A 25,409-nucleotide genomic window follows, 5' to 3' on the forward strand; every position below is an offset into this window, starting at 1 on the left:
TAGTCTATTACGCCTAATTAATCCATCATTAGCAAATGTTTACTGTAGCAACACATTGTCAAATCATGGACTAATTAGGCTTAATAGATTCGTCTCGCCGTTTAGATTCGTCTTATGTAATGGGTTTTGTAAATAGTCTACGTTTAATACTCCTAATTAGTATCTAAACATTCGATGTGACGGGTGCTAAAAATAAGTTAGTGGAAGAAACCCTTCCTAATCGGAAGTAGCTAATTTGCAACTTGTTAAATTTTGGCATCCATGACTCTATGTACAGTCGTACTAGAACGTAAGATGCTAGCTGACAGTGGTACTTTTTTTTACTAAACTGACAGTATTACAGAGACAACTAAAGTTGCTAGCAAAAAAAAATGTTGTGCCAAAAGGGCCAAGATAACAGAAGCGAATGGGATTAGTACGAGGTGGCATGCTTCATCACACATGCTCCATGAAAGGCTCGGCCCCATGCCCCCATGGTCCGGTTGCCCCCAGCGTTGGAACTCATCACGCGAGAGCCGAGCGCGGGCTCGATCACGCACGCACGTCTATCGTTCATGGATCCCCCTCCCACCCAGAGTCCCAGTGTCTCTGTCGTGTACTTGTGGGTGACTGGTGGGCTGGTGGCACCTCCTGGCCCGCTGCTCCCTGCTCCTGTTCCGTTCAGCTGTTCTCTGTTTGGAGGCGAGGCAGAGCAGAGGCGATAGGCTCGAACTCGAGAGTGGACGAAGAGATCGTCGATGGTTTTGCGTGGTGCCGGCCGGGGGCGGGTCCCCTCGCACGTCCTCGCGCCCTCCGTCCTGACACGCGCGCGTACCCGGGCTGTGCTGCAGCCTGCACCAAGCTCTCTGCAGCAGGCTGGTTCAGAAAAAAGAAAAAGACCGCCCGGGCGCAGGCTCTTTTGTCCCCTGGGCGGCACGCACGCCAACACGCACTGACGTCGTACAGGCACGGCGCACGCACCCGATCGATCGCCCGTCCAAACTCGCCGCCGTTCTCGACGTGCCGGCCCCGGCACCGTCTCGTCCGATCCAGAGTCAAGAAGAGAACCTTCCCAAGAGCTCGTGCATTGTTCGCTCGTGTGCTTTGTTTGCTTTGGTTCGCTAGATCCGAATTTTGACGCAACCGATCAGCGCGGGCGAGGGAGCGGGAGCTGGCGTCCATCAAGCGGTCACGCGGCGGTGGCGGTCCGAGTAAAGACGGCAGGGGTGGATGCGGCGGCGGCGCGGCTCGGGGGCTCAGAGCGGCGGGCTGGCGTGGAGGTGCATCGGCAATTTCCGGGCGCGGACTTGGTGGTGTGGAGCGGTGGCAGCAAGCAAGCTAGGCGCGCAGCGGCAAGCGGTGGCGGCGGCGGCTCAGAGGCGGCAGAGATGGTGGCAAGTCATTATCGCAAGAAGTTTTGTGTCTGCGCACATGGTACTACTGAGATTCCGGCGGCGGCAAGGTGGAGGCGATGTTATTGGAGTAGCTCGGTGGCACCATGTCATCCTCGATGGCAAAGCAAGTCCGAATCCTTAGTGTGGAGTCCAGCGACGGAAGTGGCGAGGCTCCTATTCGCTTTAAGGTGATGTGTCCGAGGAGTAGTATGCGGCGGTGGATGTGGCGACGCCCCCACGGGTTTCGAGTTGCCTTGGAGGGTCAGGATCCGGTGCGGTGTTTTGGTTGTTTGGTGTGCACGGTGCGGCAGCGGTGCTTCGGCGTTGGGTCCTGCAGAGCGATGGTCTTTTCGGTGTGGTGCAGTGTGCTCCTCTCTTGACTTATGCTGATACAAAGACGTGATTGGGAGATCAACGACCGTGTGTGTGACCTGAGGCTGACGGCGGCATGGTGGAGAAGCCCTGGTAGCTACACGGCTTGCAACGGACTGCGGCGGCCAGTTTTGCATGGCAGCGACTGATTCGGCTTGGGACATCGTCGGAGACAACGGCGATGGCGATAGAGGCTACTTGTCGGCTTTTTCTACTGGGTGGTGGTGGTGCGGAGTGGTGGTCGTAGCATTGTGTGGCTTGTGTCAATGTCTTAATCCGATCGGCCGTCAAATTTTTTTAATTTTGAGTTAAATTGAGTCGGCACTGGAACTACTTTTATGACTTTTATGACTTTGTTATTATTTTCAATCTAAAATCTCTTTTCTTTTTAATATAATCGAAGTTGGTTTCAAAAAAAAGATCAGCAGCTAGCCTCTCCGGCCGGACGAGGCGAACGGGGAGCCCCAACGGGCTGACGGTGACGGGCGGGCGGGCGCTGCCACGTGCCGCCGGGTCTGGAACAAGACGGCGGCGGCGAGCGTGTCGTACAAGACTAGTACAGCAATTTGCTCGCCCGGTTCCTGTCTTGATTGATGCGATCGCGATCCCCCTCGAGTCCTCGACCCTGGCGCCCCGCCCGGCGGGTGCTGCCTCCTGGACGCACTGGCACGCACGCCGCGCCGCGCCAACGGCCGGGCGCACACACCCCCTGCCCTGGCCCGGCGTACTCTGCGCACCGGCACCGCTTGATGATGGCGACGGGCACCGCACAGCGCGAGTGGTAGCGCTAGCAGTAGGCTGCTTGCTAGCTACGGAGTAGTTACTAGGCTGGGTTAAAGCTAAGCTACAGCCTACTATAGGGGGACCAATTGGTGGCTGCCTGCTGGCCCCTGGACTGGATTTTCCGGTTCACTCGAGCGCAAGTTGCACAGCGGTTACTCCTACTTCCACTCGACTGTTGTTGTCTAGCTGCTCACATGACTTGGTCGGTGGGGCTCCAGGGCTCCTCCTCGTTTGTTTGGCCACGACCCTGTCCAGACTTGAGAACGTAAAAATTTTCTGATTTTGCATCATCAACAAAGCTAAAGCTAGTGCGGTGCATCGTTACCCCGTGCTCGCTCTCGCCTCTCCCCTCGCAGGCGCAGCTGCCGGCGGTCGGGGCCGGTTCCGTGCTATCCTCCGAATCTGCATCGCTCCGCCTCCGCAGCGCTGCCACCGCGCAGCCTTTCCCGTACGGCCATACGTACGCCCCTCCGGCCCGCACAGGGCGCCGGTCGCCAAAACGACAAGACGCGGGGGGCAGCTGGCTGGGCACTGCTTCTGCTCCTGCTGGTTGCTGCCGATCGAGCAGCCTTCGCGTTTCACCTACTACGGCTGTACGATCGAGCTGATCGCCGAGCCTTGGTGATGATTCGAGCGAGCGGCTGTGGCCGTGCCGCCGTGCGTGCCCGTGCATGACGGATATCCACGATCAGTTCCACCCGGATCGGAGCCCTACCTCTCTTCTCTACCGCACGGACGTCCGCCCGGCGCCGCCCCGTCCGCCCCTGCCTGCTCAATCCATCTCGAACGAATTTGTTTATATTCGTGCTAGGGGTGTTCTCGTTGTGTCACTTTTTTTGCCTTTTAAAGAGGCATAATTCAAGCGTGCGTGTCTTGCTTTTCCCTTTCTTAATAACAAAATTTAAAAAAAGGTTTGGTTTGTGTCTTGTAACAGGGCTACTAATTTTCCGCTCCACCGAACATATAGCCACATATATGAACGTAAATAAACTTAGATACAACAAGCTTGTGGAGCGCTCTGATGATCTTTAACCGGAAAACATATCAAGAACTTGTGGGCTTGCTTCTCAATGGCTCCACAACATCCTTATCACCACCATACATTTCCCCACCTTCTCCTACGACCATCACCACCAACACCTTTCTTTATTTTCCACACTTTCACGAATTAGGTTATTTCTATAATGGCAAGAGTAAACTCGCCTGCGATTGGAGTACGATATCGATGACCATACTACGCATGGTTGTCACGCACATCACTCTCTCGAGGCCACTTGCAGCAAGGAAATGTAGGAGAACAGCGTGTCTTGACGTAGCTATGGTGCAACTGCTATATATATGGATGTCGTCCTCTCCCTTATGTTATGTTATGATGCTAACAAAGATAAATCGCTTTTCAAAGTAGCTAGTACAAAAAGGTGAGAGAAAAAATAGCATTCCTTTTTGGAAACTTGAAGAAAGGGTAAGAGGGGTCAAGGAGAAGGGCACAAGTGCTGTACCTAAATACCATCTTCGCCCTCTGCCCCATCTCCTTGCTTTCCTTCTTTGAAGTTTGTGAGTGCCTCCATATTCTTACTTGTCTCACAGACATAGGAAGGTAGGCAGGGCGCACGAGCCACAAAATGCCCATCAATAGTTACTGATATATACTTCTTCTGTTTCAATTTGTATATTATTTTGACTTTTCTAGGTTCATAGACAGGGGCGACGCTAGAGCCCGGAGGATTCGAGTGCACACTTGACACTTCAATATATACATGTAATAAAAATCTTGTCCAATGTATACAAAGTCAAAGGAAATGCTTACCAAAATAGAGAATCTGGTACTCTTGATAGTTAATATTAATAAACACCAACAAAACATTATATGGTATGTATACAATTGGCAAAATACACCATTAAGTTGACTCCTTGATGAGACAATGACTAAAAAAGTGTTAATTAGATGATCCAATATTATAAGAAAAAATTCGATTCACCAATTGGAAAATGGTAAGAAATCAATTGATTACCTCTAAGTATTTTTGATTTCCACCTTTCCTGAAGCGATCCACTATAACATCATTTGTAACTTTCAACATTTTTTTCTTTCTCCACATAGCAAATGAGACTATGAATCATGTACTCATCACCCATACGATTGCGCAATTGTGTTTTCACAATTTTCATGGCTAAAAATATCCTCTCAACTATAGCTGGGGCGACAGGCAATACAAGTACTAACTTCAAAAGCCGATAAACCAAACGATTGGTAAGATGTATCCTTATTTGTACCATTTTTCAGGAAAGCTCAACAATTGTATGTATGTTGGCAAATCTATCATCTTGACGCACATCATCAATATAAAGGAAAAGCTCAGCATTAAGATCCCTCAACTCCACATGATCAAAACCAGCAGGATATAATTTAGCTAGGCTTATCAAACTGTCCACATTAAAATCATGAAATGAATCTCTTGGGTTAAATGCAACTGAACATTCAATAAGGTAGAAATCTTGTTAAAAAATTCAGCAATGCATGTATGCTTTCTAGCAACAGCTACAACCACTAGTTGAAGTTGATGGTTTAAGCAATGGACATAATATGCACTACTATTTTCTCTCATGATCAAAGATTTTAACAAAAAATAGGAGTTGACGATGATCGCTCGAGGCCTTGGGCACTGATTCCGGCGAGGAGGAGTACCGCAGCGACCGGCGATGGCGCGAGCGCCGCCTCCCTCTCTTCCACCTTTCTGCGATTCCGGGGCCTGGACGATGCGTTTGGGCGAGCGAGCTGCTTCCTTCGCGGACGGATGCTTCATGTTCTAGTGCGGCTCGTCATACGCGACGCACCTGGATGCGACAACTGCTCCAGTCTCTGGATGTACGCCCCTTGCAAAATTCATTGTGGGCTTGGACGCTTGGTTGATGATTTCTGGGCTGCATGGCTATTGGTGGGCCGGATGGACGGATGGTGGTGCACCTAACTGGAGTTTAGGGAGTGCACAAGTGGTATAATTGAAAATCATTTTTTTCCTGGTGCATGTGCACTCGGCAAGCCAAACGTGACTTCATCCCTATTCATACATATTATTATGCATCTAGATATACACTATATTCAAGTGCATAATAAAAATTATGCACATAGAAAAGTTAAAACGACCTACAATTTGGAACAGGATAGAAGGTAAATAGCATTTTCATACTTGACACAACACTCTGTCCTTTCGGAAGAGTGACTGTGGAAAATACAGACCTGTCCTCCTCTACTTCGGTGCCAATCGGGTCGTGCAGGCGCACGCACACAGCTAGCCCCAGCGCACACGGCCAGTACCGGCAGCCGGCCGGTCCGTTGGTCGATCGCACGCGTACAAAGCCTCTCCGGCTAGGCGGCTCCCCCACGCACCGATCGTGGATTCGTGGTGGCTCGGTTCCGGTCACGTACGTACGCCACGACCACTCCACGGGCTCTTTCTCCGTTTGGGAAAGAGGAGATGGGACCGAATCAAATGGTAAAGATCCGTCGCCTGCCATTGGCGCTGCCGCGCCTGTCCTCCTGAGACGAGCCGTACTGGGGCGCTGCAACCCTGCGGCGCCGGGCGCCAGGCTTTTGTCCCCCCGGTGGCACGCACGCCAACGCCCGGAGACGGCAGGCGGTTACGCCCCAGCCCGCGCGCCGGCCGCGTGCGCCCGGGCTCGTCTCGATCTCGAGTGCGCCCGGCCGGTGGTGTGTAGTGTGCAATGCGTCCGTGCACGGCGATCCGTCTGAAAACTGGAAACTATTCCTCTACGTACTGCCTGAGGTGCGAAAGAACGTTGAGTTCAGCCAAGTGCTACGTAGCTATATCCTGCCTATAGGGGCGCTTGACTGGGCATGGACCATCTAGATCCACGGTTGCATCATTGCAACTTACCAAAAACTTGTCCCGTGCTCTATTTAGAGCATTGGACACATGCCGTGGATGGACCGCCTAGATCCATGGCGCTACAATTGCGCTCGATCGGTCAGAAGTTCGTTTTTCTCCATTTTAATTTCATCTGACGGCGCCCAAAGTCGTCCACTTTGGTTTTTGCATCCCATGATCACCATATTTGCTAGGAAAGAGAGCCGCAACACATAATTACGAACATTCCAGGTTTTTACTTTCAGAAAACCAAACAAACAGTCTATTTCCATTACCGTGTGCGAGTGCTCGATTAACGGCCCGCGTTGTACCAACTTTGTATTAAATTCCTCTTAATTGAATGATGCGCAGCTCTCCTGCGTATTCGAGAAAAAACCAAACAAACAGTATAGTTGTTGTGACAAACTAAGTAGTGCATACCGGGTAATTTAGCAAGTGACGGTAATTAGCAAACCGGGTACACCTGGTTACTGATCAGGCACAACACGAGCCACGAGGAACAAGCTTCAATCATGGAGGCCGTGCCTCGCTGCTCCTCCAACAATGCATCATCGTCCATGCATCCAAAGCCAGCAGCCTGTTGGCAGTGCTCATGCTCGTCCTTACCTCTGACGTCATCCTCATCACCAACCAACCAAACTCCCCAGCTCGCCCACCAAGAATGATACGCGTGGCCCACCTCCATCTCCAAACCCCTCCCACGCTTTGCAGCCTTGCAGCTCCGTTCGCACGGCCGCGGCTACTCCTCCCAGCATACCCACCCACCCCTACTGACTCGCGGGCCACAAGCGTCCAGGCCCCACCTCTCAGCGAGTCCATACGAAGCACCCTCCCCGCCCCCGGCCCGCAGCGGCAGCGCCTGCCCCCCGGGTCCCTGACACAGGCGCCCAGCCGCGGAGAGCGAGGTGAGCTCTCGCAGTCGCAGCCGAGCCGCGGCAGCGGGAGCCCGATCGAGCGCCGCAACGCGACAAAGCGGCGAGGCCACGCCACCCGCGTCGTCCCACGCCCACCGGCACCTTCCGAGCACCTTCTCCCATGGGGCTCCACGTGTCGCCGGATTCAAATCAGACGGCACGTAACGTACGGGTAGCAGCAGGATCATGCACGGGCCGGACGGGGTTGGTGTTGGGGGTTTTGCATTGCCGTGGCGAAGCCGGTCGCGGAGGCCCCGGTTGCCTGAAACGGCAAATGGGAAAGCGCGCAAGCCGACGAGGCGGTTTAAAGCTGGGGGCAAAACTCAAAAGCTGTGACGGGTACGGGGAGTGGGTAGAAGCCTGAAGCCCTGCCAGAGATAAGAGAGAGAGGAGAGGGGACAGCAGCAGGGGGTGGTGAGTTTGCTTGCTGCTGCCCCGGCTGCCCCCGTGGTGAGTACTACAAGAGAGACAAGGATCGTGCGAGGTGGTTTCTGGACGAGGGCCTGGGCTGCTGGCATAAAAGCTTGGGGGAGAGGGGTGGAGGAGGACACCATCCTTCTGGGAGGCGAGCGCGCGTGCGAGGAGCCCGGAGCACCGCCGAGCACGCATGGGAGAGGTGAGTCTCGCGGGGGTAGCTAGCTAGCTAGTAGCAATGGCGCGTCCGCGCTCGGGTGCGATCATCGGCTTGTTCTCCGGCGCACGCGCCGTTGGGGTTTTCGCTCCGTGCTGCTCTCCTGTGTTTTTGGTTGGTCGAATCGAAACCCCCGTTGGGTTCGTTGCTCGAGTTGGTTTTTGGTGGATTTCCATCGGGGTTCCTCGCTCGCAAATGTGGCGTGTGTCTTCCGTGCTGCTTGCAGCGGCCTTGCTTTGATGCCGCCGCCGATGATGGGTTCGCCGAGGCGGCGAGCGGCCGTGGACGGAGCTGGAATTTCTCCCTCATTTTTTTCCTTTTTTTTTTTGGAGTTCCGATCGGGGAAGAGGGCGTGCGTGTTTTTGTTTCCTTCCGTTCGATTCCCGTTCAGCGGCTCGATTTCGCTGGGTGCTCCGCATGATTCGTGGGTTTCCGGGGGTCCTTCCTGCGATTCTGGCCGGCCTTCTTCGTCCGCGGCCCTCGGGGGTCTCGCCTCGCCTCGCCTCGCCGCCGTGTGTTTCCCAGCTCGCAGCAGCGCGAGCGCCGGCGGTTCGAGATGCGAAATCCGGCCATTTCATCGAGTTTTCTCTGAGCCGCTCTCGAATTTTTGCTTGTTTATCCCCCGCCGCGTCTCGTCTCGGCGGATTTCTGTTGCTCGCGGGTTTTGTGGTTTTGTTGCTGTTAGGGTTTTTGGCCTCCGCGATTTTCTCCCCCATTTGGGTGGGTCGAGTTCGTCCCCATTGCTTTGCTTCGGGTAATTGGGTTTGTACTTGCCTTTTCCTGCGCGGCGTTTCACTTCGATCGAAGGCTCGCCGCCGTAGCTTTGGGTTGTTGCCTCTCGCCCACCGGGGTTGATGGAAGGGGACGGGAACAGGATCACGGGACGAAATTTCTGCGAGAGCGCTCTCTCCTCGCTCCATCGCGAGCTCTTCTGATCACCCCCCATGTGCCCCCGTTCCATCCCATGCTATTTCTGGCTTTGCTTTTGGGGTTGGGTTTTGGGGTTTTCCGCAGGCTTGCTGAGGTTTTCGTTCCACGCGCTAATGACGTTTCGGTGCGGTTCGATGCGACCCACCATCATCCATGCCATTTTTGGGATTTCTTCTTGGGGTGGGGAGGTTTCTCTTGCTCCCCCCGTATCCGATGGCCGCTACTATTTCCTAGGTGGTGGATTCCGAAGGAATCTTCCGCGCAAATCTTTTGCGTGGCCGGGTAGCTTCGTATCTGGTACCTGTGTCCATGTCGTGTCATTCGCATCTAGGTGATCCGGCCTCCGGCCATTCATGTGCTGATGTGACCCATCTCACTCAACTGGCCTCCCTGTGATTTGACCGTGGTCTGAGCAGTGAGCAGGCACTGGCTTGGGGAAAACTCTTGTCCCTTCTGCTTGTTCTTACATGGGGCGGTCAATGGATTCGTCGCGTTCCGTTTTCGTGTCTGTCGAGCGGCTTGCTTGACTGGGCTGAATTTTTGTTTCCAATTAGTGGGTTGCGGGTTGGTTTTCAGTTCCGTGCTGTGCTTGAGTTGAGTAATTTTGGAAGTTTTTATTTTACCTTTTAGAATCCTTGCTTGGGTAGTGCAGTAAGATTCAGTGATAGCAATGTTGAGCAAGGACACTGATGGGTTTGTGGGATTCCATTCTGGCTTGTCTTTAGTGGCAAACTTGATTAGTTTGATTTTTGTTTCCTGGATTTGTCACATTCCACTCTGGCCTGTACTTAGCCTGCTGTTTTCCGGTCCTGCTCCTGCTTTCCTTGTGTTTCCATTGCTCCCTGCAAATGCAGTGAAAGTTGAAGTTTCGATCATGAGTTGCTTGGGGGTACTGCAATAAGATTTTGCCCATTCTGCTGGGACATGTCTCAATTGAAGCAAGTTGATCATTTTTTGTTGTAGCATAATGTGTTCAAGTGAATTTCGTCTTTTGAATTTGCAGAGTTCAAGTGAAGAAACCAGCGGGACGGGAACCGCCGGCAGCATGGACCGCGTGAAGCACGAGAACTTCTGCCGCGCCGTCGTGGAGGACAACACCGCGCTCCTCCTCTCGGCGGTGGGGCGCTTCAGGAAGGAGGCCCTGTGCCGCATCCGCAAGGGCTCCGACGCCTCGAGGGTGCTGGACCAGGAGATGTCCACGAGGCTGCTGCACCTCGCCTGCAAGCACGACGCGGTGGAGTGCGCCAGGCTGCTCCTCGAGGGCGGCAGCGGGATCACGGCGGCCCCCGTCGATGCCAGGGACCAGCTCACGCGGACGCCCCTGCACGTCGCCGCTGAGACACACTCGGCCAGGTGCATCGAGCTGCTGCTCTCCAAGAACGCCCGCACTGATCTGAGGGTGGTTGATGGGAGACCTCTTCTCCCGCTTGAGATTGCGCTAATGAGCAGGAGGTATGTGCATGTATTCCATTGCTAGTTAATGCATGACTTTGACTGAATTCAGTCCCCAAGTTTCCTGCAATAACTGTACTGTTCTGTTTCCTCATTCACAATGTACTGTTCTCTCATTCAGAGTTCAAACTAACTGGTCGCTGGACAATCCAATTGAAGATCTTCTGTCTTTTCTTCAAGGAAGGGTCTGTATCCTCATTACTACACTTGCACATTGTATGAATTGTTCCATAGCTGATCTGTAGGACTAAATCCATCTTTTTACTCAAACTGCCACCTCTCTTTTTGTGTAGGATCTCAGTGCAGTAAGGCTCCTGGCAGAGAAAACCAGAGTGGTAGGGGAGCTTGCTTACAGATATGCCATGGAGGGACGTGTTCCTTCATTGGCAATGCTGCTTCTTGTGGTTGAAGAGAAGATATTGGCACAAGTGAGTGTGGTGATAGAGGGCGTCAGAACAAAGAGATCAATTTACAACGCCGTTGTGGATGAGGCTTTATCCATGGGAGATGCTTCTACTCGCGATGGAAATGAAAGGAGAAAGGCCCTGCTATGTGAGATTCAGCTGCTTAACCAATTTGGGTCAGCATCTTGGAGGGAGCTCAGTGACAGGAGAACATTACCCCCTCTACTCAGGGCTGCTAAGGTACTACTATGTCATTTGGAAATGCTTATAAATAACTTGGTCAGTACTCAGTAGTATAGCTATTTCAAAATTCTACTCATATATTAAAAACAAGGCTTTTGTTTATGTTGCTTTCTTTTCCATGATATATGAAATAAGTATTTGCCATAAAATGTACTAGCATGTGACTTGTGTATCCAATGTGTGCATAGTAAATGAACTTTTAGTTACTATGACTAGCACTTGACTTATGTATTCAATGTGCGTATTTCGAGGTCTAAGCCGACTTTCATGAAAAAAAGTTATTTTTCTCAAAATAGGTTGATTACCTTAGTCATGCTATGCATCACAAGCGGAAGTTTTTTGGGGCTACAACTTTGTCTTTAAAAAATACTTCTGCTGATCGACCTTTCTTGTGTAGGTTGGAGATATGAATGTCATAAAGATGCTTCTGATGGGGAATGTTGATGTCAACGAAGCTGACTCTGAAGGAAACACAGCACTTCACTGGTGCCTTAGTGGTGGCTCAAGTACACAGGAGCCAAGGTGCTCATCTCAGAAATTGCTTTGTCCAAACCAGTCAATTGTAAGATAGTTGTCTTATTAGACCTCGGTCGGTTTCTGTCACTTTGCAGGATTGTGTGGCTCCTGCTCAAGAACGGTGCCAGAGTTTTCCAGGGGAACAAATTAGGCCTCACGCCAGTACACAGCGCTGCAGCTAAGGGCAATTACAAGGCTCTTCAGGTAGCCTTCTGTTACTTCCATAGTACCTAATTGCGCTGTTGCGAGTTGTGACTAATTGGTTTTATTTTTCTTTGCTTTGAAAGTCACTTCTGCTTCATGCCCAAGATTGTGTTGATACACCTACCAAGACCAAAGAAACCCCATTATTCTTTGCAGTGAAGAATGGTTCTGTGGACTGTGTAAAACTCCTTTTGCGTTTTGGAGCTGATACCAAAGCCAGGAACCTACGGTAAGTAAATCTTCAGAGTGCATTTAAATAATTGAATTACAAAGAATAAGTTACAAAAAGGAAAATGCACATAATTATTTTTAATTTATGGTCTTATGCACTTAACATGCTGCAATTATTTGACTTGAACAGAAAGCAAAGACCAATTGACGTGGCAACGTCCCAGGACATGCGTTTCGTTCTTAGCTCTGCAAATGTGGCACCATGTAAGAGACTTACAGAGATTTACTCGTTTTCTGTTCAGCTTAATCTTTCTATATGTACACATTTTCTTCTTTTAGTTCATTTGATTTCTTCAACCATAGTAGTAAATACAAGCTAGATGGAGTTCAAAAAGATGTAAGGAATTTAATAAATTGCATATGCTACCTCCGTGCATAAATATATGACATTTAGGACAAGCTATCTGGTTCAAAAATGAACTATTTTGCTTGTGCTAAACATAATATATTTGAGAACAGAGGGAATATATATTATGTTAGCTGGTATTACTGCATGATTATGGACATTTGGAAATTGCCACTTTAACAGAAATGCACTCTAGTTTCAGGGAAACATAACTCACCTCAAAAGAATCATGTGATGAGAAAGGAAATTTGCAAAGAGCTTCTGGGTGATGAGTTTGATGATTTATACAATGATGACTATAGCGAAAGGTACATCTGGTATACGGTACATTATTTACTTGAACTATAACATCTTTGCTTCTCACCTGTTGTTGCTTGAACTTTTATGTAGCTATACTGGGCTAAAGACATCAGTAGGCCAGCGTGATTTGCGGTCCAGTAACCGTTCTACTCAAGGGCCTAAGAGTAAGAGCCAATATGTTCCAAAACAAGGACAAGGCTCAAAGTTTGTGCCTCGGGTAAGTAAAGCATGTTCTCTATCTGTCATCTGTCAAAACCTATTTCTTTGGTCGGTCTGCTTCTTACACTACATTCTTTTTTAGAACAATCATTGGCCTAAGCATGACTACACTCGCAAAATTTTTGTTGGGGGCCTCCCGCCTTCAGTGGACTCTGGTAAATTTTCATAAATCCTTCACTGCTTGGTGTTGAGCAAATTTGAATCGATAAACACTTCTAACCTTCTTTGCTGCCCCTTTCTGACAGACTTCCTTATTGAATTCTTCAATGCTGAATTTGGGCCTGTGGAGGAAGCTGTGGTCATTGGGATACCAATAGGCAATAGATTGCAGTCCCGAGGTTTTGGCTTTGTAAAATTTGAAAGAGAGAAGGATATGATAAGTGCAAAGGAAGCCCATCATGTATACATGCTTGGGAAGAGAGTGGAGGTAAAGGATGCTGTTGCTAGAGCAGACTTGCCTTTAGAAGAACAAAGAGCTACTTCTTTGAGGAAATTCATCAAGGAGCGCCCAAAGGTAACCCATAGTGTGCTGGATGGTGAACTAACCGAGGAGCACAACATTCGGAAGCGGCGACCATTGCCAGAGAAGTGCCTTCCATCTTGGTTCTTTATATTCAGGAAGTGGTTGCCAGGATTTCTTGAGGATGCGACCGAGCGACTTGGGGGAGAGAGGTATCCATTAAGCTCTTTGAAGGGTGATTTCAGAGCAACTTGCAGGATGGAGCTTGATCACACTGCACTTGGTTATCCTAAGCTAAGTGACTTTATGCGCTCCCTCCCAGGCATCTGCAGGATGTGTGTAGTTCCTGTTGGAAGCGGACCTGCAACACACATGGTCCTTTTTCCACCGCTCTCAAGACCGAAGTATGTACCCTTGCTAGAGCCGTACTCCTTTGATCGTGATGAGCTTCCAGAATCAGTGTCTGATCATCACTCCCCAAGATCTCCACTTAACACCAACATCACGGATGACTCCCCTCATAAAACTGACAGCCAGCAGGGTGATGATGCATGCAGTGCGACTAATGTTCAGATCCAGCAGAGTGATGATGCATGTAGTAAGAGCAATGCTCAGAGCCAGCAGGGCGATGGGAGCAGCAGGAGCAGTGCTGAAAGCCTGCTGGATGGAAGTTCTTCTGATAATGGTAGCTTACTGGATGATATTCCTGTCAGCACCACAAAGCTTGATTTGGTTGAGCCTGTACCTGCAGGAAAGCCTGAAGTGATTGAGCGTGTACCTGCAAGAAGGCCTGATGTAATTGAATGTGTACCTACAAGAAAGCCAGATTTGACTGACTGCATGCCTACAAGAATGCCTGATTTGATTCAGTATGGATCTCTTCCCAGAAACAATGAGTCCGGACCAGTCCGGAAGCCTAATTTGCTTGAGTTTGGACCTACAAGAAAGCTTGACTTCATTCAGTCCAGGCCTTCAACGTGCTTCATTGATAGTCCAGTTGAAAGGCCAGCAGTTCCTCCGAGCAGCTGTGAGGCTGAAATGAGATTCTCTTTCTTCCAGTCTCAGTGGGACAAGTATCTGGTAAGAGCTCTCTGCTTGTGAACTTACAATGTTTATTATGTTGGTTATAAGATCAGAATAATGTTCTTCGAAGTACTAACATTGTTATTTGCATGTTAGACTCCATATCCCAAGAGTGACTCCTGCATCATCTGCCGATCTTGCGAAGCCACGATGCAGCTTGTCCCGTGCCATCATAAGATATGTGTTGCCTGCATGATGAGGTGTAATGTCAGGGCATGCATGGCTTGTGGCACTTCTGTAAGTGGAGTGAAGTCTTCCCCTGTAGTGGATGCGCCATACAGATATATGGTAGTGGAAATTCTCTAAACAATTAGAATTGCCTTTGATTCCCTGTTTCCAGAAATAGCTCATATCATTTGCAGACTGTTTATTTGAAAGAAAAAGGATCTTTGTGCTTAGTGTTTTTTTCTTCACTGCACATGAGTTGGACTGGTCTGATCAGTTGCTGAATATGCAGGGAGTCATGGAGAGCGTTCCAGATCAAAGGTGCCAGTTGATGGTTGTCTGCCGTGGTGCTGAGGCGATTGTGAGATGTTCCCCCTGTATGCACACCATTGCTTGCCGAGGATGCTTCCTGGCGTCAGTGACGTTACTGAAGACCTGCACCACCTGTGGCTGCATGATTCAGCACTTCATGTTTGGTTGAAAAGTCTCACCTCCCTAATACAGTAGTATTACTAAGCAAACTAAGGTATAGAATAAAGCAAGCAATCCTACAATCTGAAGGAGAGATCTGATATGCTCTCGTTCGGTTTTGCCACACTTGTGGGATGCGCTAACAGGCTATTTTGGTAGTGGTATATGCGCCCTCGCTCTTCTGAGCCTGAGGTGCCCTCTTTTGCCCCCTTCTGTTCTTGCTTAGATATGCTAGTCAGACATGCTTGATTGGTATGCTACTTCTGCTTCTGTGAGCTTATGATGGCTCTGACATTGGCAAGCTCACAATAATACCATGTAAAGCCCCATTATCTATTATGGCACTCCTTTTGTAAACCTATGAAATTACTATCTCATGGGTTGTGGTGCTTACAATTTACAAAGCCCCCTTTTGTATATGTTCCTGATGTCTGGTTTGTTTGGCTCTTGCTTCTTTTTCTTATAGTCAAGTTCAATCAATGTTTTGTCGCGGGTAATCTGTCATATGTTGCATTGTCAGAATGCGCTCAGCAAGTTCCAGTTACAAGGGAACTTCGAATCTGTATTGCTCAATTTAGTTGCTCTGCGTAGCATTATATTTCCTACCGATGTAATCCCTGTCTATTTCCTACCATGTGCGAGTGCCCGGTTAATGGCCCGTGTTGTACAAACATCGTTTTTACCTTCCTCTTAGATGCGCAGTTCTCCTGCGTATTCTAAAAAAAGCATTATATTACATCACTTTGTTTTCAAAATCGTAGTTGTGTGTATTGCTCCCTTTTAGCAATCAATTTTCATGTTAAGCTACTGGTTATGCTGTTTCAACCACTGTTGCAGCCATGAAGTTACGTTTGTGTGGCTCTTTGATTCAGTTCTGTCAGGCTAATCCCAGTGGGAGTTTCATAGAGATTTCATGCACATTAAATACGGTGACACATCAGCATATGTGATGACATGGCATGGTAGTTATGAAGTGAGAGAGGGAAGGGGTTTCATCAGGATGAAACTGTGTATACACTGTTTCCAAAACTATGAAACATATTGAAACTTGCATTGGGGCTATAGAGTTTCATTTCATCTAACTATATCCAATCACATGCCTCACAATTAAATGTCATGGGCATCCTATGAAATCGTGAAATGAAACTGTGCACTGGGACTCCCTGTTTCATTCATGAGAATACACCTCATAGGATGATGTGACATCTTTAAAAACAGTGCAATGAAACCTTGCACTGGGACTAGCCTCGGGCTCCATTTGACACTACCAGAATGTGGTCTGTACTCTTTGGTGGACACTGGAAACGAGCTATCAGTATGTTTTATTTATTTGTACTCTGTGTTGGAAGTTGCAAAGATAGACCCTGTTTGACTTCATGTTTTGAATTAACTGTGAAATCAGACAAGCTTTGTTTTTGTGGATATGCTAAGCATAAAACGAAGTGGAATGCTTAGGAATTTTTTTTTCTCGGTCCTATTTCTATGCGGGCACACAATTGCAGGCAATGAGCTGAAACGAAAATAGATGGCAGCAAACAGTAACTTCATGACGGTGAACAGTAGCCGGTGATAGTAATTGAGTACCTCATCTCCTGTTAGCCAAGGTATTCAAATGAAATCAAGAACGGTGTGCATGAGCATTTGAGAGAGCAGCACATGATCACCAGCTGTCGAAGTAGCCATCCCACCGGCGCTGATCACGGTCCTCCTCCCAGGGAGGAAGTCCCCGCTTGATCCTGCTAACCCTCTCGATCATGCCATCGACAGCGATGTCAAAGGCGTCCCTGAACCCGTCGCCGGGGACCCTCGGGTCCCTGTACACGATGCTGGGGATCATCCTGATCACCTGCTCCCTCATGGCCGCCACCTCCGCCCGGCTGAACCGCCGGAGCACGTCCTCCACCCGAACCGTGCCGTTGCGCACGCCGTCCCCCGGCACGAACACCGAGTACCTGGCGTGGTCGGCCGGCAGGTGCCACCGGTACTGCGTGTACGCCGAGCCCGGGTGGAAGAACACCGGCACGCAGCCGGCGAGCATGGCGTCGAACGCCGACCGCCGCGTGTACGAGTCCCCCGGCGGCTGCAGGCAGAACGCCGCGCTCTTGAAGTGGCGCACGACGTTGCCGGGGGCGTAGCAGTCGTGTCGCCGACCGCGGCCACACTGCAGCAGCCCGCACCGCCGCGACCGCGCGCACTGGCCGATCACGGCGTCGCGCAGGGTGCCGCCGCCGCCCGCGCCGCCGGGCCGCCGCGCACCGGCGAACGCGAACAGCCACGGGCGCCGCGCGCGCCGGAGGGCCCGCTGACAGGAGGCCACCTCGGCGGTGCGCGACGGGTGGAAGCAGGTCGGGTACGGCACGGCGACGTCGCCGGCGTGCCACGGGCCGGACTCGAGCACGAGCGCCGTCATGTTGGCCGCCTCCGGGAGGAGCAGCAGGCGGCTGCCCCAGTTGCCGCCGTCCTGGCGCCGGAAGTCCCACGCGATGCGGCCGCCGACGAGGAAGTGGTCCCGCCCGCCGCGCGCCGCCCACGCCGGCGTGGAGCGGAGCCAGCCCGCGAGGTCCTCGGCGAGCGCGTCGCGCGCGCCGTTGCTGGAGCCCCACAGGTGGCGGCCGACGTCGAGCCCCGCGTAGTAGGGCACGTACACGGCGTCGGCGCGGGAGGCGTCGGCGGTCAGGCAGCCGTACTGCCGCATCCGGCCGTGGAAGATGACCTCGAGGGTGAACTGGTTGGTGTCGTACCAGCCGGTGGCCGGGAGCACGGCGCCGGTGCGCGTCAGCCGCGGGCCCATGCCGGCGTTTGCGACGTGCCTGCACATGTCCGTCCACTCCGACAGGGACCGGCAGTTGCGGAGCAGGTCGGCGTTGAACCGGCTCGGCAGCTCCTGAACATAGATGTACCGACCGGCGCACCGGTCGGCCGCGGCCGCCCGATTCGCCGCTCGTCCCTGACGCCCTTGACGTGCCAGCTGAGGCGGCGGCGGTGACGTGCCAGTTATTTCTTCAAGCTTTGGCGGCGGCGGAGGCGACGCGTCAACGATCAGCTCATGCTCCGGCGGCGGCAGTGGCGGTGGCGGTGGCGAAGTTTCTGCTCTTGCTCGGCGTTCCGGAGGCGGTGGCGGCAACGTGTCAATGATCTCTTGACGCTCCGGAAGCCGCGGCGACGCGTGTACGATACCTTCGCGCTCGGGCACCGGCATCGTGACGGCGGCGCGTCGCGCCGTCGCGCCGACGATCTCCCCGACGCTGACGTGGAAACTCTCGCGGCGACCCACGTCGAGCGCGGGCGGCGTCGGAGGCGCGAAGAAGAGGATCGTCCACACGACGCAGCACGCCGGGACGACCAGCGGCAGGAGCCACCTGGCGGCCCGCAGCACGGCCGACGCGCGCCCGCTCCCCATGGCGCGTCACCGAACAAGCAGCCACTCGCCGCCGGGGAATGGACGACCGCTGACAGGTGACAGCCCCTCGTCGGTGTCGCCGAATGCGCGGCCGGGTTCAACTTGAATCCACGGCGCCGCTGGCTGTCGGTCGCCACCAGGGGGGCATCGCGGGATCGCCGTCGATACTGGATCGGCGACGCGGATCCGGCCGGCTCGATCCCTTCCCATTCTTGATCGCGTTCCTGCCCAAGGAAGGATGTTTCTTTCCATCCACAGACGCCACCAAGGATGTTTAATTAGGCGCGAGTGCATGGGAGCATGGCCGGCACAGCTAATGATGGATTGGCAGCTCGTGCATGCAGGATTTAGCGGTGCTGAAGATCCCCATGCTTTTGGTTGTTTCTGAATCTTTGTCGTCTACAACCACAACTGGCTGCACAGATGGTGCAGTGCGGAGCGCCGGGGCCACATGTCAGTGGCACATAGCTAGCCACACAGCACAGGTGTGGTTACAGGTCAGTCTCACAGAACATTCAACGCCGGCATTCTGGAAGTCAATCGTGCAGGCATCAACTGCGCCATCCCGGCGCCGTCGGCGATGGCGTGGTTCCAGGTCACTCTGAGGACGAACCCGCCGGACGAGAAATCCGCAGACGGCGAGGTTTCCCTGTAGCGTCATCGAGATTGAGCGGCGGGGTGGCTGAGGAATGAGGATAGCATTTTTCAAGTTCCTGACATCAGCTCGCGCAACAAACCAGCAGGTTCAGAGCGAAAACAAGGGCACACTGCCAAGTGCTAACCAGACATCATCAGACGGAGCACAACAACAAAGATAAAGAGGTTCAGATAACCGGAACATCGAGCAGAGTTCTAACACGAAGCATGGGAGTAACAACATACAGGTTGAGGTTCTAGTCACAACTCATAATCTCCCTAGTCTTACAAAGTTCCTTGCTACAGCCTACGCTCTGATTCTTCACCAGTCAGGAGCCGTGAGCTCACTACATCAGAAGAACTTCTTCTATGAAGCAGAATCATTAGCCTACTAATGTCATGGCATATTTGTACATAACCGAAACGGGCCTGAAGACTTCCTGCGTTGCTACTTGTCCGACTCAGATCCTTGGGGAGTTAGAAGGTGGTAAGGTAGCTCACGCCCTGCCGCTCGACCTGCACAACAAGAGGCAACTGTGAGATCGCCGTAGAAAAAACAGTTTGGCATTTGTCATGGGCTTGATTCTTGGTGAGAAATGTGGCAACTTGAAAAAGGAACATTAAGCTAGGTAACCCCAGAATATCTTAATTCACAATGACTATGAACCATTAATGGATGATTCTCACTAGTATATGCATGTACCATCCTGACTTTCAGAGTATATCAGTTTCACTTCTATTTATTCTCAGTAAGGTTATAGTGGAATTTAAACTTTTTGATTCATAGTTTGGCCCCACATGAAATCAAATTTAAGTTAGTTATCAGTTCTTTATAGCAATACGTCCATGTTTCTCATGCTACTAGCTCACTTGTCCCTTCAGCCACACAATTTTTTTTTCCTGTCATACTGCTTATCAGATACTCCTATATGTAGCTCATATTTCATATAAACCATGCAGTGCTTATGCAGCAGGAATTTGAACAAATTAGCAGGAAGAAGAAGTTTTTGGGTCTCTGTATGATCAAAGACAAGAAATTGCTTCAGCCAGAAGAAGTGTCAGATGTAACTGCCATTTATAAGCCAATACTCTGATGCTACACAAAAAAAAATAGCAAGAATGATGCAATTTCACATTAGAGAATCAGTCTAGGGAAATGTTGCATTACCTGCGAATCTTCCTGCGCTTCGTAACCGAAAGCTGCTTCACCTGATTGGACATGTAGCTGACACACTCCGTTGTGGTAGCCCTCCTCCCCTCCTTGTAGTTCCATAGCTCATAGGCAATGCTTCTGTCGCTCAGACGACCATACCCTTTCATCTCCACCAGTGCGTTAACCACAGCATTATGGGCACCAGAGCCCCATGCCCTCTTCAGCTCTTGCAACTTTTCGTCATCAACGTTCACAATCTCCTAATATGATAAGCAATACACAGTCTGTAATCCTTTATAATGGATCAAAAGCATCCTGTGAGATACCATACCATGAAGCTTTCTATAATTGACATACCTGCTGATTGCCATCAACTGTGACAGTCTTGAAAGGATACCAGCTCAGATCACCAAGTTGCTGCTGCCATGATGAGTATAACTCATGAGATGCTGTGCCAACTTCTTCAGGAGGTAACTTTGCGAGACAAGCAGCCTTGAATGCCTTCTCATTCAATTCCCCCATTTCCTTTATCCCAATTTTCCTTCCGCCGATATCAATTTCAAGGAATCCCTGGAACACCAACTTGCATGTAACATTGACTCCCACAACATACACCTCAAACTAATGAAATTATGCTACAAGAACGTATGCAGTGTCCTGGATCAAAGAACAATGAGTAAATATTGAGGGATATGATCCAACCTTGATCAGCTCATCTCTGACTGCCTCTAGGTCTTCTTCGCTCACCAAAACACATGATGTTTGGCCAACAGGTGGCTTGTCTACTAACTCTTTCCTAGGGCACTCTTTGGTTAATGCAATATTGACAGCATCATTTCCCTGAAGTCTTTCAGACAGTCTTTTCTGTTTCTCCATTGGTCCTTTCAGCACCTGCGTTATGGTTAACACTTATCAGCGCAAAAAGATAGCTCAAAATGCACGGACAAGGAATGAACAGAAATGAAATCGACCGGGGTAATACTATTATCTTAGAAGTTGGTTAGTCACAGACTGAAATATAAAACTTGGAGAAAATCCAGGCCCCTTGCAAAGGTTCCATACATTACTATTTTCCAACAATTCCAAAGGAGACAGAGATCGACTATCCAATTGGCTAGTATGCTCATTTTTGTCAGCGCCATATTCCAAAGTTCCTTCAGATGGCCTCTTCCTCTTTTGCATTGATCTTGTTTGCACCTATTTTCACGATCAAGATTAATGAGCTTGATATAATCCAATACGGGAAAAGTTAAACCTAAATAAAGTTATGAGCGCTGCAGGAGCTTGGCCATTTTGTAAAAGGTAGGTACATGAAGATGGATAGGTATCTTAGGATTGTGTAACCTAACTGAAAATATAAAAAGGAGAAAACACATGTTAATTTCTCTGCAAAGGTTCTGTGTGAAGGCACTCCATGTATTCCAAGCAAGGAGAAGATTAATTACTTATGAAAGTTAATATACAAAAATTTAGAGACATTCGATCTGTAAGTTTAACCACAACAACAGAGCATTATAAAAGTCTTGAAGCAAGTTGGGGTTGGCTCCTAGACATGAAACCCAACAAGGCATAGCATAATATGAAAAAAAAAGAACAACATAAGTTCAAAATGTAAAGAGCTATAACATGTTAGGCTGCACTGAAGAATGCGACTGGCCAATGGCATTAAGAAATAACTTATTATTGGGGGCAAAGGCTATAGGTTATCTTATTACCCCTTTGGGTTGGATAGGATCCATAACACTTCCACACTGTTGCTCAGCTTGATTATTCTTGGCTTCACTCTTTTCGAGCTTTTTTTTTAGAAACTCAATGTAATTGTTCTTTAGAGAAATCTCCTCTGTTGATGACACAAGTGCATCCCTTGCTGCCGTCAATGTGTTCTGTGATGCCAAAAGGTCCTCCTTCATTGCTGCCATAGCCTCTCCATTTGCTGAAAGAAAAATTTCAAATGAGAAATGGTATTTCAACTAACTAGAAATGGTTAAAGAATGCAATAAGTGCATGGCTTTGGTGAATATTATTACAGAATGTCATCATGCCATTGAACACAATATCACACACTGTGGCCCAAAGGAACTACTTCTAGAAACAGAATTTGGCATGCATATGGAGCTGACCATGCTGCTCATGCCGGAGCATCTCCTCCTCATTCTGGAGCCTCTCCTTCTCTTGTTGGAGCCTCTCCTTTTCTTTAACAACCCCATCAATTACATGTTTTATCTCGCTGTACTCAGCCATGGCATCTTTGAGCAAAGATAGCTTGAAATCAACCTTTGAAGCCATTGCACCTAGGAGCCCGTTCGTTCCTGTGTCCTCTGCCATTCTATCTGCATGATCAGTAGCCAACAGAATGTCATCACATAATCACCTGCATTCTGTTCACCTTACGACAGTTTATACATTGTAAAACTGATCTTATAGGTCAATGAATCTCAGGTGATGTCATAGTTTTAGATGGCACTAAATGAACCAAGAGTATGTTATAGTAACTGAATGACAAATAAGCATGAGGCACGCCTTCAGTTTAGACAATTCAGAATTTCATCAGGGCTAGATTTAGGTCCACAATCTAGTTAGCTTAGGAAGTTCATAAGTTCATTACAGATTATACTTCGACCACATTAGATTTCAAGAAATTGAAGAAACATGCAGTGTGGTAAACACATATGGACTATATGATGGATGTTTCTCTATCATATCCCTTTGTTGAAATAGAGGGAGAAACCAAGCTCACATGATATTCAGCGAAGGTAACTGTGACATGAACATTGGCCTGAACAATTGTATCATGGAATGTATTTCTGAGATTACTTTCTATCGTGTGTTTACCTAGTGATTCCAAAGGCAATCAGCAACAAGAATTTAGCACAAACTAAGGCTGTTCAACGAAAAAAGGAGATCGATCTGTGCATGGCGCTGTAACCAAAACCTCACCTTGGCAAAAGGACAACAAGAACTAGCACCAATTCGTTGCCTACACCCCCAGCAAATTATCAGTAGCCGTCAAATTAACATGCAGAGGAAGTATTCGGGTAGATAACTAGGGGTGTAGTTGAAATCTGCAAGAGAAGTCAAGATCATGAAGCCTGAAGGGCTTGGAAAAGAGTGGCAAATTTGAAATTTCATCCACTGAACCAAAAGCGAACCCACGAAACGGCATTCAGAATGCCTTCGGCTCCAACTCACGAAATAAAAAAAGGGTTTTCTGCAATGCGAAGTGACAAGATCGGATCGAATCATGAAATAGGAAATTTATAAGCGAATGTTTGTTTATAGCCTTCAAACTAAGAGAGCCAAAACGACATGATTTTTTTTTCACCAAAGACGAATTGCAGAAAACTAAATCAACTGAGAATTAAGGTGAGAGGCACACACAAGAACGCACGCTTCCCCTAGAAAAGTATCGCCTTTTAACAGACGGAAGCAAAAAGATCCAAGAACCGCGGCATTGGGTAAATCTACGCGCTCAAGAAATGGCTACAACCTAGTGAGAGAACTCTTCCTTCAGAGAGCACAAAAGGATCCAAGCCTGAGATGGCATGATCATCCCCAGCCCCAACCAAGAACAGCCACAAACTCGCACGGAATAAACTGCGCAACAGATGGAGAAGGTGAGCAGTGAGATGAGGCGAAAGCAAGAAGAAACACCCACCTATTTTTTTGAATCAATGGAACGTCTCGCCCGCCTTGCAAACCAACCAAGATGAGCAGTCCAAATGAATGTTGTACTGCAAGCTTTGATTTCGTTGGTTGGCAAGAGAAAGGAGAAAAGCTGAAAGCAGCCGCCAGAGTGGTCTGAACTCTGAACTGGTTCATGTGGTCGGTGCTCTGCCTCTGCTGCCCTGTGTACCTCGCAGCCAAAAACGGCGAAGCCTAGTCACAGGTCACTACCCTGCTCTGCCTCTGCCTAGTCACAGGTCACACCAATGCAGGCCCACGTGCCATAGAGACTAGGGGTGTAGGATTGGGTGTGAGTAGCTAGAGGTGAATCCCAATTGCTGTCTTGCTTTTTTTTTTTTGGGTGGGGGGGTTGGTTCACGAAATCGTCGCCCTGTTCGCTTCAGCTTATTCAGCCGGCTTATCAGCCACCGAACAGTCACCCTGTTCGCTTCAGCTTATTCAGCCGGCTTATCAGCCACCAAACAGTATTTTCCTCTCACAACAAATCAGCCGTTTCAGCTTTTCAGCCAGCTTATAAGCTGAAGCGAACAGGGCCAGTGTTTTCCTCTCACAACAAATCAGCCGTTTCAGCTTTTCAGCCGGCTTATAAGCTGAAGCGAACAGGCCCCGTGATGTTAAGAAACCTCCTTTCACGCAAAAAGGAAGCTCCAAACTTACTCAGAACAAGGGCTTCACAAAAAAGCTTGATCCAGTGCCGATTGAAGTTTCTTTAACGTGGTATTTAATTTCCTATGCCACTAATTCATATCATGTAGCTGTAAGATGTTCATGGCAGATTTTCTTCCATGTAGAGGTGAGAATGGTAATTTTGCAATGTAATACATGTCGGGCTACACAGATAGAAACTATTTATACTAAACTCTTAGCTAATAATCAAAATTGTTTACCTACTAGTCTCTTATTTTTCCAATACTTCAACATAATAATTATATAGATATGTACCTATCTTTGTCCAGTTGTGATTGCTTTTTAATCAATAATTACTCTATGTACTTTTTCATCCATATTCATACTTTTTCCATTTTGTATCACACCTCCAATCCTTCATACATTATGTTTAGCATACAAATCAATATTTTTCATCGATTCCTCACATACATGTATAAATGGTCTAAATGGTGGCACTCATCATGTGTATATCCTTTAACTTAGTGTTTTTATATTAACAATGACATAAATAGGTAATTTAGAATCATATATTAATTTACTTTTTAACATTTTTGTACGATGCACACGAAGATAATTAGATTAAGATTTAGGTGTTTACTTTAGGTTATTTTTAATATCGACATACGATGGTAACATAGATAAAATTTTAGAATGATATTTTAAGTTGTGCTTTATAATGATGTGTATTAGTAAATTGGATGAAGATTATGAGGTTACTTTATATTATTTTTTATAATAGCTGAGCTCGGTAATTGAGATATAGGTTTAGAGCTTACTTTTTAATATTTTCACAGTGACAGTAGCAGGTAACCTTTTAGAAAATATAATAGATCAATGGATATGATTATTAGAGTTTACATTATTGGTGTTTGATGTTTTTAAT

General features: G+C 48.9%; 3 protein-coding genes across 6 annotated transcripts; 1 reads left to right on the top strand and 2 right to left on the bottom strand.

The window, feature by feature from the left end:
• Positions 1–9,909: 9,909 nt before the first annotated feature.
• Positions 9,910–15,460, top strand: LOC101774712. The gene is made up of 13 exons (XM_022825060.1): positions 9,910–10,342; positions 10,464–10,527; positions 10,636–10,986; positions 11,387–11,511; positions 11,601–11,709; positions 11,793–11,938; positions 12,071–12,144; positions 12,483–12,594; positions 12,677–12,803; positions 12,888–12,960; positions 13,051–14,345; positions 14,445–14,636; positions 14,806–15,460. The coding sequence occupies exons 1-13, from the start codon at positions 9,936–9,938 to the stop codon at positions 14,992–14,994; spliced, it is 3,264 nt and encodes a 1,087-aa protein (XP_022680795.1). The 5' UTR covers positions 9,910–9,935; the 3' UTR covers positions 14,995–15,460.
• Positions 15,461–16,580: 1,120 nt separating this feature from the next.
• On the bottom strand, positions 16,581–18,384 carry LOC101775115 (xyloglucan galactosyltransferase KATAMARI1 homolog). The gene has a single exon (XM_004963969.2). The coding sequence runs from the start codon at positions 18,382–18,384 to the stop codon at positions 16,645–16,647; it is 1,740 nt and encodes a 579-aa protein (XP_004964026.1). The 3' UTR covers positions 16,581–16,644.
• A 798-nt stretch (positions 18,385–19,182) lies between these two features.
• On the bottom strand, positions 19,183–24,013 carry LOC101771062 (factor of DNA methylation 2). 4 transcript variants are annotated; one of them, XM_004962632.3, is made up of 9 exons: positions 23,829–24,013; positions 23,111–23,235; positions 22,294–22,503; positions 21,889–22,106; positions 21,236–21,370; positions 20,876–21,064; positions 20,531–20,743; positions 20,189–20,433; positions 19,183–19,536 (listed from the first exon to the last, which is right to left on the bottom strand). In XM_004962632.3, the coding sequence occupies exons 3-9, from the start codon at positions 22,496–22,498 to the stop codon at positions 19,518–19,520; spliced, it is 1,224 nt and encodes a 407-aa protein (XP_004962689.1). In that variant the 5' UTR covers positions 22,499–22,503; positions 23,111–23,235; positions 23,829–24,013; the 3' UTR covers positions 19,183–19,517. The 4 variants fall into 4 exon arrangements, with proteins under 4 accessions (XP_004962689.1, XP_004962690.1, XP_022680777.1 ...); XM_004962633.3 differs by lacking the exon at positions 23,111–23,235; XM_022825042.1 differs by lacking the exon at positions 23,829–24,013 and having other exon boundaries at positions 23,111–23,478.
• Between the last annotated feature and the right edge of the window lie 1,396 nt (positions 24,014–25,409).

Source organism: Setaria italica, chromosome III (assembly GCF_000263155.2).
Source record: "Setaria italica strain Yugu1 chromosome III, Setaria_italica_v2.0, whole genome shotgun sequence".
NCBI classification, from domain to species: domain Eukaryota; kingdom Viridiplantae; phylum Streptophyta; class Magnoliopsida; order Poales; family Poaceae; genus Setaria; species Setaria italica.